The sequence below is a fragment of the Lissotriton helveticus genome, chromosome 10 (assembly GCF_964261635.1).
Source record: "Lissotriton helveticus chromosome 10, aLisHel1.1, whole genome shotgun sequence".
In the NCBI taxonomy this organism is placed as follows: Eukaryota; Metazoa; Chordata; class Amphibia; order Caudata; family Salamandridae; genus Lissotriton; species Lissotriton helveticus.
In genome coordinates, this window is record NC_136071.1 from 344,461,621 (window position 1) to 344,475,874 (window position 14,254).

Here is a 14,254-nt window from a genome sequence, read left to right on the forward strand (position 1 = left end):
GTGGTATCAGGCACAGCCGTACTTCCCTATACAATCCACAAGGGAACGGAATTGTTGAGAGAGCTAATCGTCTTATTAAAGGTATCATCCAAATGGCCATTTCTAGTAGTAAGAATGTAGATTCTATGGTGTCAGACATGGTTTGGGCTTATCACTCCAGTATACACAGTGTAACCAATAAAACACCCTTTGAGATGATGCGTGGGAGGCTTCCCAACACAAAATTAGTTCCCACATGGTTAAAAGAAATGGTAGGTAAAGATAAGTTTCCTACTAATTTGACCCAAATTGCCACACGTGACAAAGTGAATTGCAGAGGGAACTCAGCCAGAATAATTTGTCCTGGAGATTGGGTAAAGATACGCTCTGGAAGGCCAGGTGTTTCGTTTAAAAATGTTTTAGGTCCATTTAAAGTAAAACTCACTTTACCTTATTGTGTAGTTTTAGAAAGTGGTGAAAAATGGAACTACAGGCGAGTGGCTCTATACCAGAAGTGTGATGTACATTCAGAGAGTTTTAGAGATTCTAAAGTACTAGTGAAGAACAGGAGTAGTAACAATAGTAGTGTCAATACGTTTTTCCACATTCTCTAGTAGCTGACTGTTCTATGCTCTGGCAGTTGACAACTGACCAGCCAGAGGGAGAGCCACATATTTCCACTCGGATGAGTTATTCAAATAAATTAATCTTCCATCCTCAATCAAGCCTCCAGTGTACTTACTTCAGTGGTCCTGCCCACTGATCTGTACTTTTGGGGTGGAGATCCAAAGCACAATTCAGACCATTATGAATCTTTTGCTACCGCTTAATCTACTCATGATCCTCTTAGGGGTCCTGGGGCAGATAGGCTTATTCTTCAAAGCTTCAAAGACCCCCGCAGGACCGCCTGTTTTCTCACTTACTGTTGGCAGTACGACTGTGTGTGGCCCGGATTTGGAAACATTTTCTACCCCCACTATGAATATTTGGCGGAAAAAGAGCTGGTCACATCATGCCATAGAAAGATTAACTGCTGTTATAAAGGATTGAGTGGACAAGTTCAATGTCATATGACGCCCCTTAACTTGCATAGGAGGCCTGAAACTTGTGGGAGGGCTCCACAGGACGTCTAGAACTCTCTTTGGCACTGTTCAATTAGTCTGCATGGCATTTGGCAGCTAGCAAATTAAGCCTGATGCATGGCCAGGCATTCCCGACAATCAACCCCCGCTGTGCACAGCCGAAGGTAGTTGGACACAGCCTGGCTGAAGGGCTGTTTACAGTGCAAAATGGGTTCAAAATGGGTGTATAGTGAGAGTTGGGCACCATGGCAGGTCGGGTCCAGTGCCTGGCCTGCAGCCAACCCTGCATCTCCCAGCAGAAGTGTAGGTTGGGAGTAGGGCCTTTGGCAAGTCATAACAAAAATAAAATTCTCTTGAAAGCCACAGTTAAAACATTCTGGCTCATGCCCATCAAACCACTGAAATTCACCTTTAACAGTTAGCAATGCACGCACAACATGCTACATTAGGCCCTTTAGTGGTATAGCTGACAATTTACTTTGCTTAAACATATACTTTAAGGATTCCCCGTCCAGAAGCAATGATGGTTTCTAACAGCCAAATTCAAAATCTTAGTTGTGTGTTTTTGTTTTGATTTGAGTAAACTAAAATACTTCAAATGCAGTAGCCCACTGAGCAATCCATCCAAAATGTAGGGTTCCTTAAGTGTGTTGCTCCATATAGTAATGAGGGAAGTAATTATACAATTGTACTATGTCACTCTTTTCTTTGGTTGAGATACCATGCAAAACTCTCCCTTCATCTACCACACACACCATAGTTTTGTTTTTGATACATTAAATTGGGTTGGTCTAGAGGTTGTACTTTTTGAAGTCACTTAGTGAATGTTTCACCCCTATGAGAGTCCAATCCAAGAATATTGTGCCTCCTGCGTATTGTAATGGCCTGCCTGGCTAATGTGGGTAGGACAGTATGATTCAAGGGAGGAACCTTGGTCTGGTGTTTTTTTAACTGAAGAGAAGAGTAGTAAATGCACATCCCTGTTATAGCTCAATATTAATGTATATTATTCTTGTTTTATGGGTACTTCAATTTATAACCACTACCTAGTAGCCTGTATGAAGTGTTTGGATTGTCCTCAATACGGCTGATGATACACCATGTTTTGTTAGATTTTATGTGACTCTGTTGAAGGCCCGAGGGCAGTCTAGAAGGCATACAGCGTCCCAGTTCCACTATTTTTGATGATTCATCCATCATCTATAATAGCCATACATTATCCATTATATCACACATGGCTATGAAACTGGTTTATTCTATTGAAAGAATTTAATTCTCTCTGATCTGCCGCTCCTAGTAATAACCTTGGATAGATTTTCCCCCTTTTTCTAAGAACGCTAGCATTCGATAGCTGGTAGTAGTGGTTTGAAATCTCTTTGTACAGAAGTTGACTAACAAAACCTTTCCAGTAGTCGAGACTAACTGAGGAGAGGGTAATTAATGTGAATAATGAATGCATTAGGGATTACCATAATGCAGATATTTTTTTAAAGCATTCTTGGGGAGGTTATTGGTACCCTGAGACCTGGATCTTTTGCTTATATGTATTAAACTGGTAATTTTGCTGCTGTTGATGGTTAAAAGGCTGGAAACCTTTCCAAACGTGCTTGGACAAAATGACGAGAATGTTAGATGGAAAGGCCTTATATGGGATATTTACTGTTTAGATGTTACAGTATTCCTTTTGAGACGTTCCTCAGGCCCTTCCACTCTGTTTGCAATTTGCTAAAAGTTTAAAAAATAATTTTCTTTTACGTTATTGTATATCGCTATCCAGTGCTGCTTTTTAAACTCCCACTCCTTTAATCTATACATTTTTATTGTTCACTCAGTGTTTGCAGCCATTGTTGGAACATTAGATTTTATTATAAATCCCAAGGTTTTTAGTTCTCTTGAAGATCCTTATTTCCTTTGTGAACTAATCTTTCAGTGAGTTCTGTTTCCTCATAGTGCAGTGCAGTGGTATTGGTGGCTAATAAGTCAGTTAACGTTTTGAACCAGGTGTCCTGTTTTTCGTGTCTTTTTACCTTCTATTTTTAGGAGCCCTAATTGATGTTGGATTCTTTGTGTTTGTCAATCTAGACTATTGCTCTTTATCCACCTAGTTAGATTTTCTTTTCTTTTTACTGTAAAGTCTCTCTGTATTCTCCAGGGATATCGTTTCTTGTGCCAGCTTAATTTCCATGTGGATTGTTTATATGTAGTTTGTCTCTCTTGGTTCAGTCCCATTGTCCCTTTTGCTCCTGTCCCATATCATAAAGTCCATGCAAAATTGAATTGATGTTATTGGTGATGTATATACTCTTGGACTGCTTCTTGGAGTACTGAGTGGTGAGCATGTTTTATTGGAATATCTGATTTATTCTTTTCTTTTTAACCTGCCTACTAGAGTGCTTACGTTTAGCTTTTGTAGTTTCCAGAGAAAGAAAGTTACCTAGGTAATCACATCTTTGTTGAGAATTACCCCCTAAATGCTATTAATATTTTCTTTTTTTAAATTTTAGGCAAAGTGCTTTATGGATTTTAAGGGTGCTGGACCTCTGTGCCATATTCTTGGAGCTGCTTACAAGTACAAAAACGAGCAAGGCTGGTAAGTATAATGTTATTCTCTTAGTTGCCAAAGATTTCATGATAATACACTTTAAAGATTAAAAAAGTGACATGCAGCGGACTTTTTAGATTAAAAATATTTTTATTGTAGGTGGGCAACCGAATTATTGTCTGTCACATTTCAAATTGGCTCTCTGTTAAAAAGTTTAACTTTCAACAAGCATTATAAATATTATCCTCGACAAATGTTAACTCTGTAATATATTTTGGCACCCAGTGCTCCTGCCATCACGAGTGGGGCGGGATCTGAAACACCCACAGGGCCCTATTGGCCGCCCATCTAACCATGAAAATGTAGTCCCATGTCCAGAGTCATCAACTGTCCTAGGAGGCCCGTACTTCGAACTTGAAATAGCCGGTTCCTTTAGAACAGATAAAATGATTCTTCTTTTGTCCCTCTTTAAAACTTATGTGGTGCTCTAAAGTTCAGTGTATAGTGCTGTTAAGGCTGGTCCTAATAATGTGGAGGAGACTGTTACAAATGGTTGGAAAAATGGCTAAATTCAGTATTAACTAATTGTATCTTGAAGGTGCACCCTTTCATATGACCCACGTGGGTTTCTTTTGTGACCCTCGTACACCCCATTGGGGTCATTTTTCATCATAGGGTCTATCCTGGTCCATATAAACCAGGATGGGCTAGAACATCTCGCAGGGAGCAGTTTTGATCATTTATCTTACGGGGTATACTTGTTAAACAAAATAAAGACCTTAAGGGCACCCCCAGAATCCCTTTAATATTGGGTGCCTTTGATATGGTCAAAAATAGAAATGGTGGGTGTTCTGAAAAAGATGTAATGTCTCAACACCCTATTGTGTGTTGACATGTTTCAGCTCTCATGTTTAGGCCACCTAGGGTTCGGGCTTCCATCAGGACCTGTGTAGTTGTTGCGCTATCTTGATTGTACCCGGTTGTTATAGTCCTATAAACCAGGATCATTTAAGACAACACTTGATGTACAACACTTAACAAAAAAAGTATACTTCCCTGCTTGCTTGTTTACTCTGGATGTTCATATATTGATCCCTTAGCTTAAAATATGGTAAAAACAGAGGAAATTAATTCACTGAGAGATGGATTCAAGTCACCATTATTGACTCTGATAGACAAGGTGTGAGAAATAACACATACACTTCATACTAGCATGCGTTTAAATGCAGCACCATGTCCAGATGTTGCTGGATCACTGTGCATTCATTAACGTTTTGCCACAGGTATTAACGCACTTAATGAATTAATCTCTGCTTCACTCCAACCATATAAAAACACAGCAAAGTTCTATATGACATACATGATATTACATAGAGCTTATCTTACACCGCACCACCTTAACTGTATATATCCTAACACACAGCTTTCCTGTCCAGGATGCCAGGGGGCGGACGCGTATTTACTGCATTGCTATGGGAATTTCCGCTACTACATGTATACTGGCACATGATTAGCCGTAGAGTGCAGGAGGTCACTGGTACGGATGTTTGGTCAGTGGCAGACAGTTGTCTGCTGGTCTACATAAACGCCCCAAGCGACAGAAGGTTCAGTATAGATTCTCCGATTTGGCCATACTCGTAGCGAAACGAGCTATCACAATGAGGTGGAAATCTGCTTCTCCCCTCACACCACTTTCTTGGCACACCGAAATGGTCCGGTGGGGTACTGCAGAGAGTGCAATTATTAGGCAAGAAGAATTTCGAGGCCTGCGTAAGATTCCTATCTCTATGGGGTGGGACCAAATGCTAGAAACATTTAAAGCCATAGATATTCTCACTCCTTCAATTTCTCCGAATAGGCCCTCTTCACCCATATCTTCACCCATATCTTCACCCCATATCTTCACCCCATATCTTCACCCCATATCTTCACCCCATATCTTCACCCCATATCTTCACCCAATATCTTCACCCCATATCTTCACCCCATATCTTCACCCCATATCTTCACCCCATATCTTCACCCCATATCTCCACCCATACCGGACCGAATCTGTATAACACTAAACTTCTCCATGCCTTTTATTGTCTAGGAATGTATATGTTTTTTCTCTCTTTGTTATACTTAAGCGAATACCAATACATCATATGTTACGCTATATAAAGTGGGACAGGAACTGGTGGGAGGAGAGGGGGGGCAGAGTTTAAATTTTCAATTTGATGTGTTGATATTGTACTGTATAGATAAATAAATAATCACGAGTTTTCTTACACCCGGGTCTCCACATGTAATCGAGAACCGACAATTACCTTTTGTAATTATTTTTGGACTTGGGAATCTATATCATTTAGAATTAATAGATACGAATAATGTTTTTGCTGTTCAACCAATGGCGTTGTCATAGATAATTGCAACTATTATTTTGTATGTTTATCTGCCTTCTGTATTTTATACGAGCCATGCCTGATATGTCCTTTATTAAAACTCAATAAAAATGTTGTTTAAAACAAAAAAAGTGTGTTGTATCCAAGGAAGACCAAGTAGAATATATCAGGGAAAGGAGATTTATTCTTCAGGAAAAGTACAGCACTCCGATTCAACAGAGTGTTTCTTCATTCAGCTCCAGCATTCAACTGACTGCTTGAAGCCTAACATTCCATAACTGCTAAACATCACAGTAATCAAAAGATGCATTCCTATCTAAGTTACAAAATAATATAAACACCTATCTAAAACATAACAAATGAATAAAGACAAGTACAACAGAATAATTAATTATACATTACAGAATATAACACACCTCCCCTCCTATACCAACAAAAGAAACAAACTAAGTAATATAATCTTCAAGAAATGTAGGTTTAAATTTCAACCTTGAACTAGACCTTATGCAAGAATTAGATAAATTGGAATACAAAGCAGAATCATTGACAATTTCAGGAGAAAAACATCATCAATACATTCATCTATTTCCCCAAGACAATGTTCAACATTTTCTTCCAAAAGTATATCATCTCGTTGTAAACTCTCTGCTTGGGAGGTTAGATCTCCAACATGGAAAGACATACCCCCTGCAGCGCTAGCCAAATCATCTTGCCCATGACAAACGTTATCAGAAGTAATAGTGTTCTCTAGATGTTTCACCTTGGCAACATTCCTTTTACTCCACCACTTGCCACCCAAGACCTTAACAGCATGTTTACTTACCTTCACTAACATGGTCTCCGGATAATATCTCGAACCTCTTACTCTGAATGGTCTCTTAATCCTAACTTTATCTCCAACTATACAAACAGTTCATCTTTTACATGCTTACTTTCATCATATCTAACTTTAGATCTAATCTGAGATTCCTCAACCTTCCTTTTGACTTGATCTAAACAGGGACCACCCCACTAGGCATAGCAAACGGAGTTACTCCTGTGGTAGCATGTGGAGTATTGTTGTATGACCAAATCCTGTCACTCACAACCTCTTGAACTTTCAACCCAGAAGACGAAGCTAATTGGATAGAATAATTTATTATGCGGTTCACTCTCTCCACAAGACCATCTCCTTGTGGACTGTATAAAGCAGTGGCGAGATGTTTAATACCAAGATTACTTAAAAAATCTTTCATGTCATGTGAAACAAATTGCACCCCATTATCTGAAACCAGAAAGGCCGGTATGCCCTCATACCTAAAAATTTGCGTCAAAAACTTGATCACATTCTCAGTGTTGGGATCCCTCATAAAAGTATACGACACCCACTTGGAGTGGTAATCAACTACTGTAAGGCTGAACCTAAAACCTTGATTCAATCCCCCTACTGGTCCCAAAAAGTCAATCCCTAACTTTTCCCATGGACTTTCCGGAAAACTGACAGGACATAAAGGGGAATTTACTGTGTGCAAAGATTCTCAGTACGTGCACACTCACTGCAATTGCTCAACAAAGTATCCACACAAATATCCATGCCAGGCCACCAGTAATGCAACCTTCATCTTTTCTTGGTGCTGGTAATTCCACCATGACCTTTGTGAGCTAAAACAATGATTTTGTTTCTAATAGAAGTTGGTGAAACCAGAATGGAACCTCTCATAACAAAGTTATTCTCCATACTCCACTCCTCCTTAACTTTAGAAAAAGGAAGCAATTCCTTGTTAACTTGACTTTCCCTGGGCCATCCATTAGAAATTAACTTTTTTACCACAGTTAAAGAATTGTCTGAAGAGGAAGCTTGCAACCAGTCTGACTGAGAAACAACCTCTTCCATTAGCTTCAAACTTTCAACCAAACTAACCACCATTTCTGTATCATCAATGACAGTATCAAAATCAGGACCATTTGAAGGACCCCTTGACAAAAAATCAGCCTTGAAATTCTTCCCCCCTGGAATATGTCTCATTACAAAGTTATAATCATATAGCTTGGAAAAAAGCCGAACTAGTCTTGGGCTAGCATTTCTCAAACCCTTATCATTCCATATGTGTATAAGTGACTTATGATCTGAAATCAGAACAAATTCTCTTCCCCACACATAAGTTGAAAAGTGTCTAACCCCCCATATACAGGTCAGAGCCTCTTTTTCTATGGTGCTATAGTTTATCACTGATGAAGAAAGTTGGCGGGACGCAAAAGCTATGATGTTTTCATCACCATCAACCATTTGACTCAGTACAGCACCTAATCAAGCATTACTAGCATCAACTGTGATATAAGAGGTTGAATCTTCATTGAAAGGTTTAAGGGCAGGAGCATTTATTATCAAAGCTTTCAAAGGCAAATTTTTGTTCATTACCCCATAAGAACTTAACCTTGTTCCTAGTCAAGAGCATTAAAGGTTCACTAATAAGTGCAAAATTTTGAACAAATCTTGAATAAAACTCACTCAAACCCAAAAATGACCTCAACTGATCTTTGTTAGAGGGTTGAGCACATTCTCGAATAGCTCTCGAGAGGTCTTGCTTAGGACTAATACCATTTTGCGAAATGACATGACCTAAATATTCCACCTCACTCAGAAGGAACTTACACTTTTGTTTTTTGACTGTCATACCATATTTGTTAAGGATATTTAATACTTGATCCAGCTTGATGAGATGCTCTTGGACAGAATTAGTAAAAATCAAACTATCATCTTGGTAGGCTAAAACATCTTTGACATCGCCAAACAATTGTGACATCAGTTTTTGAAAAACTGAGGCCGCTGACGCCAGGCCAAATGGTAATCTCAAAAATCTAAATGGGCCAAATGATGTGTTGAAAGCGGTCAAGTCTTTAGAATCATCATTCAACTCAATTTGATGATAGGCCGCCCTCAAATCTATCGTAGAAAAAACATTAGTACCTTTTAATTGAGCAAGCATATCTTAAATGCGTGGTAGGGGAAAGCAGTCTACTTGTATATTCTTATTTAGTGATCTCAAATCCTCGCACAATATGAGCTCATCACAATTCTTTTTGAGAGCGACAACTATGGGAGAAATCCATGAGGATGAATCAATTCGCTCAATCACACCATCCTTACACAGTTAATCAAGATGAACTTTAAGTTTGCCCGTGATACTTAGAGGTACATGCCTAACCTTGTGAATTGTTGGAATGGCATCAGGCTTTAATATTATCTTATGTTCAAATCCTTTAACCGATCCTAGCTTATCTGAGAACACATCTTGGTATTTATTAATAATTGTCTCTAAAGAGTAGCAGTCCGCAAGTACAGAATTGACACTGCTCGAACGATCTAAAGAAATGGGATTGTCATTACCTGGTCTCAAAACCTTCCCACATTTTTCTTGATCCTTCCATTATAACCCTTTTTTGCTACGTAAATTTTGGACACAATAGTTTTGTCTTCAAAAGTGAGATTATCATTCAAGTATCTCATCATGTCAATCTCTTCTCCATCAAAAGCTACCGTACATATATCAGGGGGTATCAAGTCAATCCCCTGCCACTCCTTCAGAAAAAACACATCAGAGAGAATAGTGACAGGAGACCCAGAATCCACTGTAACCTTGACAGATAAATCACCAATCTTGATATCAACACACTGAATCGCCACTATTTGAGCTCTGATGTGAATCAACCATGTCTACAGACAACAAAATCTTCTTCACTGTATTTTCTTCCCTATGAGATTGCAAATCATCATGGTCTATGGCTTTAACATGCATAGTTTTGGACTTAAATTTACAAACAGCTGTAAAATGACCAATTTTCTTGCAATTAGTGCATTGTTTTTTCAATGCTGGACAAGTCGGAGAATTAGCTAGATGTGATTTAGAACCGCATCTGAAGCATTGGAATGATTTATCAGATTTCTTCCACTCTCCCTTGGTAGATTTGTCTCTCGGTGGTCGATGGCGATTGCTGTGAAATTTTATTCACTGGCTATGTAACAGGAGGTCTATTGTTTCCAAGTTCCTTGGAAGCTGAAACAGATCTTTCAATACCCCTTGCTATTTCTAAAGTTTCAATGAGCTACGGATTTCTACAACATAAAATCCTTTCTTGAACTTTGTTACTATAACAGTTCACAACAATCTGATCCCTTAGGTATTGTTCAATGGGACCCTCAAACTCACATGACGCAGCAAGAACTCTCAATTCTGCTACAAAATTATCAACACTTTCATGTTCTCTTTGTTTTCGAGTGTAAAACTTATGTCTCTCCACAATTATACTTGGCTCATCTTTAAAATGTTTTTCTAATCTCAACACAGCTTCAGTGTATTCATTCCAATCATCAGATGGTGGGCGGATAATTTGAGGCTGATGATCAAAAATTCTCTGACCCTCAGCACCCAAAGCAGTATACAACATGGCATTTTTCCTAACAGGTGAAAATTCCACTCCATCAATAGCAATGATATAGCTGTTGAATGACTTATACGATTGAACCCACTTAATTTTAGGCGTACCAGGTTCTGGAAGAAAAGGGGGTGGAAGTACCGCAGTTTGAAGAGCCATAGTAAACAATAATACAAAGGGAACAAATGAATAATGACAATAAAAAAGTTGTAAATGCTTAAAAAATGTAAATAAGGCCTACAGCAATTTACACAATATTAATATTTTAAAAACAAGTAGACAATTCATTAAATTGTTGTACTTATTAAAACTCAAATGGAGGTATTGTAATTTGTAAAATGAAATGAATTATAAATGTAAAAGTCAAGAGTTTGTAATGACACACAAAGTAAAGTAAACGTTTTAAATAGTGTGCAAAAAGACGTACTTGACCAGTTTGAATTACCACAATTTCAAACCGTGCAGAACACCAGCATAAAATCACTTGAGATTACAGAGTTCGTCAAAAAACTGTCATATTTCAAGCTGCGCGCATCAGCATTAAGTGACGATGCGCTAAAATATATTTTGAGCTGTGCGCATCAGCGGTTCAAGAAGATGCGCTCGAAGATCCAAACAACAGCGCGTTACCAGGACAACAAAATGGCCGCCCTGTTGCGTGATGACACTTCAGTGACGCGATGCACGTTGCGTGATGACGCTTCAGTGATACGATGACGTGGCTGTGAACGTTGCTTGGAGACCTTGCGTACGTTTTTTAGAGGAAGACGCTTCAATTGAGAGACACGATGAAAGAAGCGTGTAACTTCACTTGGAGACGCTGTCCAGTGACACTCCGAATGACGCTGTACAATGTAACAGCATGACGAAGAGGGAGAACGATTCAACTGCGAGTTTCACAGAGATGGGTAAGCAGTTCACAGTTCAAAAATTAAATGTCAAAATTTGCATCGGCAACTCCAACAATCTTCAATGAAGATCTTAACTCCCAATTTATTCAAACTTTATAAATAGAAAAGCGCCTTGTAAAAATTCAAGAAGGTCTTGACAAAAATTGAATAATGAACAGGATGAAAAGTTGTATACCATATGTAAAGGAATATAATTAAAAGTTCGACGTGAAGCATCAACAGTCAATTAATAAAGAATTCAAAAGTATCAGGAAAGTCGGTAAAGTATTAATTTCTATGAGCCTGCATCAATATATATACACTAGAAATGCAGCGAAGCTCCCAATAGAAAGTAGAACATAAATTCAATGTGCACTATATAGATAGTAAAGTAAAAGCAATTTTTGAAGTAACTTATCTGGAGTCTTCAAAATCCAGGTGGATAAAGTCTCAATTAGAAAACACTGCAGGTCTGGAAGGATCTTTTAGAAAAATGAAATTGCAAAAATGAAATTAAAGATGGGTCCGTAGAGTGCTGTCTTAACCACCTTGTCGCCAAATTTATGTGGTATCCAAGGAAGACCAAGTAGAATATATCAGGGAAAGGAGATTTATTCTTCAGGAAAAGTACAGCACTCCGATCCAACAGAGTGTTTCTTCATTCAGCTCCAGCATTCAACTGACTGCTTGAAGCCTAACATTCCATAACTGCTAAACATCACAGTAATCAAAAGATGCATTCCTATCTAAGTTACAAGATAATATAGACACCTATCTAAAACATAACAAATGAATAAAGACAAGTACAACAGAATAATTAATAAATTACAGAATATAACAGTGCTATATGACAGAGTGATTATTATGTTACACTTTATATATAGGTATACAAATACAAATGAGCCCATTGGTTGGCTTGCGTCCCTGGCTTTACCTTTGTTATAAATTCTGCTGTCTGAGCGTTACATGGCACTTACCATTCCAAGGGTACTGCACATCTGGTGTTGCTATTTAGTTGCTGCTCTGCCCGCTCGATGTTTACCCTTGATTTGGTATTGCTTCCCGAGTCCCATATCTGCAGTCGGGGAATGGGGTGGTGGTCGTGCTTCAGAACGTTCATCTTGTGTGACCATGCAGCTATTATGTGGCTCATATGGGATAATGGGAATGAGGTATTTTATTCATTGTAGTCATACTGGTGAAATTGAGCAGTGTTTTTCTACACTCCGTTTCTGTCATCGCATGTATGCATGACCTGGTTGAAGTGAGGAACCTCTGCAAGGCTTCTGCTTGTAACTAGGACTGGGGCCAAGGCTTGCTAGTCTCCCTGCTGGGTGAAGGTACGTCCCTCAGAGAAACAAAGAACTTCGGCCCTTGAGCCTGGAGCACTAGTGTCTGTCTGCTTTCCAAGACCAGTGTGCCATTTAAGGTAAGGAGAGCTCTGAAGGGAGCAAAATCCAGTGCGGAGCCCTGTTGAATGGACTCTTAAGAGATGTGAGCAAAATGCTGCTGCACAGATTGTGGTGTTATCCGTGTGCAGGACTGAGTCAACAATCCCCGTATGCCAGGAGAGGGTTGCCCCTAATTGAGCCATGTGCCGTGCTGCACTGATCAGACTGGAGCCCGTATGTAGTGCCGTGTTGGTGAGCCCAGATGTTAGGCGGGGCAGCTGTGAAAAAACTGTCATTCGGTAAGGGCCATAGCTATGTGGGTTAGTGAGTTGAGACCACGTGTGCCAGGATTGATCCTCTAGGAAAGATTTCACAGTGCTGATTTTGTGTACTGTGAGTTACGGTGCCTCCGAATACCAGAGGGTCTCACTGGAAGCACCAAGGACTGCACCTGTTCTTAACCCCTCCCCCGCTAGCCCGAGAAGTGAGGTTGCTGTGGGAACAAATGCATACCACCACCCAGGTCAGGGACTCAAGACCAGATCTGTGCAACCACCATCCTCTGGGGGAGGAACGGGATACTTAACCCACTGGAGGAGCCACAGAGAACCTCCAGTTGCTTGAGGAGTGTGATCGCGAATGTGACTCGTATGAGTGCACCCGTCTCAATCGCGTATGGCTAACAACTGAACTCTGCTGCAGCCGCTGGGAGCATCCGTTGATGGGGCACACTCAGGAACTCCAGGCGCTTTACCCCTACCGGTTCTGGTAAGATTGGGTATGGGTCTGTCAGGCCCAGGGGAACTTGTAGCTAAATTAGCGCGGTAGCACTGGAACACTATTGACTTTAAATTAGTCATAGTGGACTGTTGAGTCTCACTACTAATAGCGCATAAAGCAAACCCAAGGAGATGATGGACAGAGCGCTGAAACTTTTCAGACACTCACCCCCAGTCGCAGATCTGGGTTGAATCCATCATCGTTCTTTAGCTCACTTCATCACCCCAGCTCAGCCCCAGCTATATGCAAATCAGTCTTGACCCTGGTCCTCCTGGGAAAAGTCCAGCCCTAACTGCCAAGCCAGGTCTTCCCTGGCCCGTAAACGAGTAACCTGGGACCGGGTTCGGGGTAACACCCCTCATCAGCCAGGCTAGCTTGAATGCAGTGCCAAAGTGAGCTAGGGACCCACGTCTGGGAATACCCTGCCAACTTAGGGCGAACAAAGCAAACACAAGGAGATGATGGACGCAGCACTGAAATGTTTCAGACACTCACCCCACAGTCACAGATCTGGGTGGAATCCATCAACATTCTTTAGCTCACTTCGCCACCCCAGTTCAGACCCAGCTATATGCAGATCAGTCTTGACCCTGTTCCTCCTGGGAACAGTCCAGTTTGAACTGCCAAGCCAGGTCTTCCCTGGACCGGAAACAAGCATCCTGGGGCCGTTTTCGGGGTAACACCCCATATTAGCCAAGCTAGCTTGACTCCAGTGTCATGGCGAGCACAGGACCCACGCCTTGGCATACCTGTCTCAATTAGGGTGCCACATGCAAAAAGAACAATTAATGGA

The 14,254-nt window shown here is 40.3% G+C and overlaps 1 protein-coding gene across 6 annotated transcripts in view; it reads left to right on the top strand.

Moving 5' to 3' along the window:
- The window catches only part of SMARCC1 (SWI/SNF related BAF chromatin remodeling complex subunit C1), an 873,495-nt gene that overhangs the window by 90,465 nt on the left and 768,776 nt on the right, over positions 1-14,254 (top strand). For all 6 annotated transcript variants that reach the window (XM_078662530.1, XM_078662531.1, XM_078662534.1 and 3 more), the window contains exon 3: positions 3,566-3,651. In XM_078662530.1, coding sequence (XP_078518656.1) covers positions 3,566-3,651 — 86 coding nt within the window. The remainder of the gene's footprint in view (positions 1-3,565; positions 3,652-14,254) is intronic.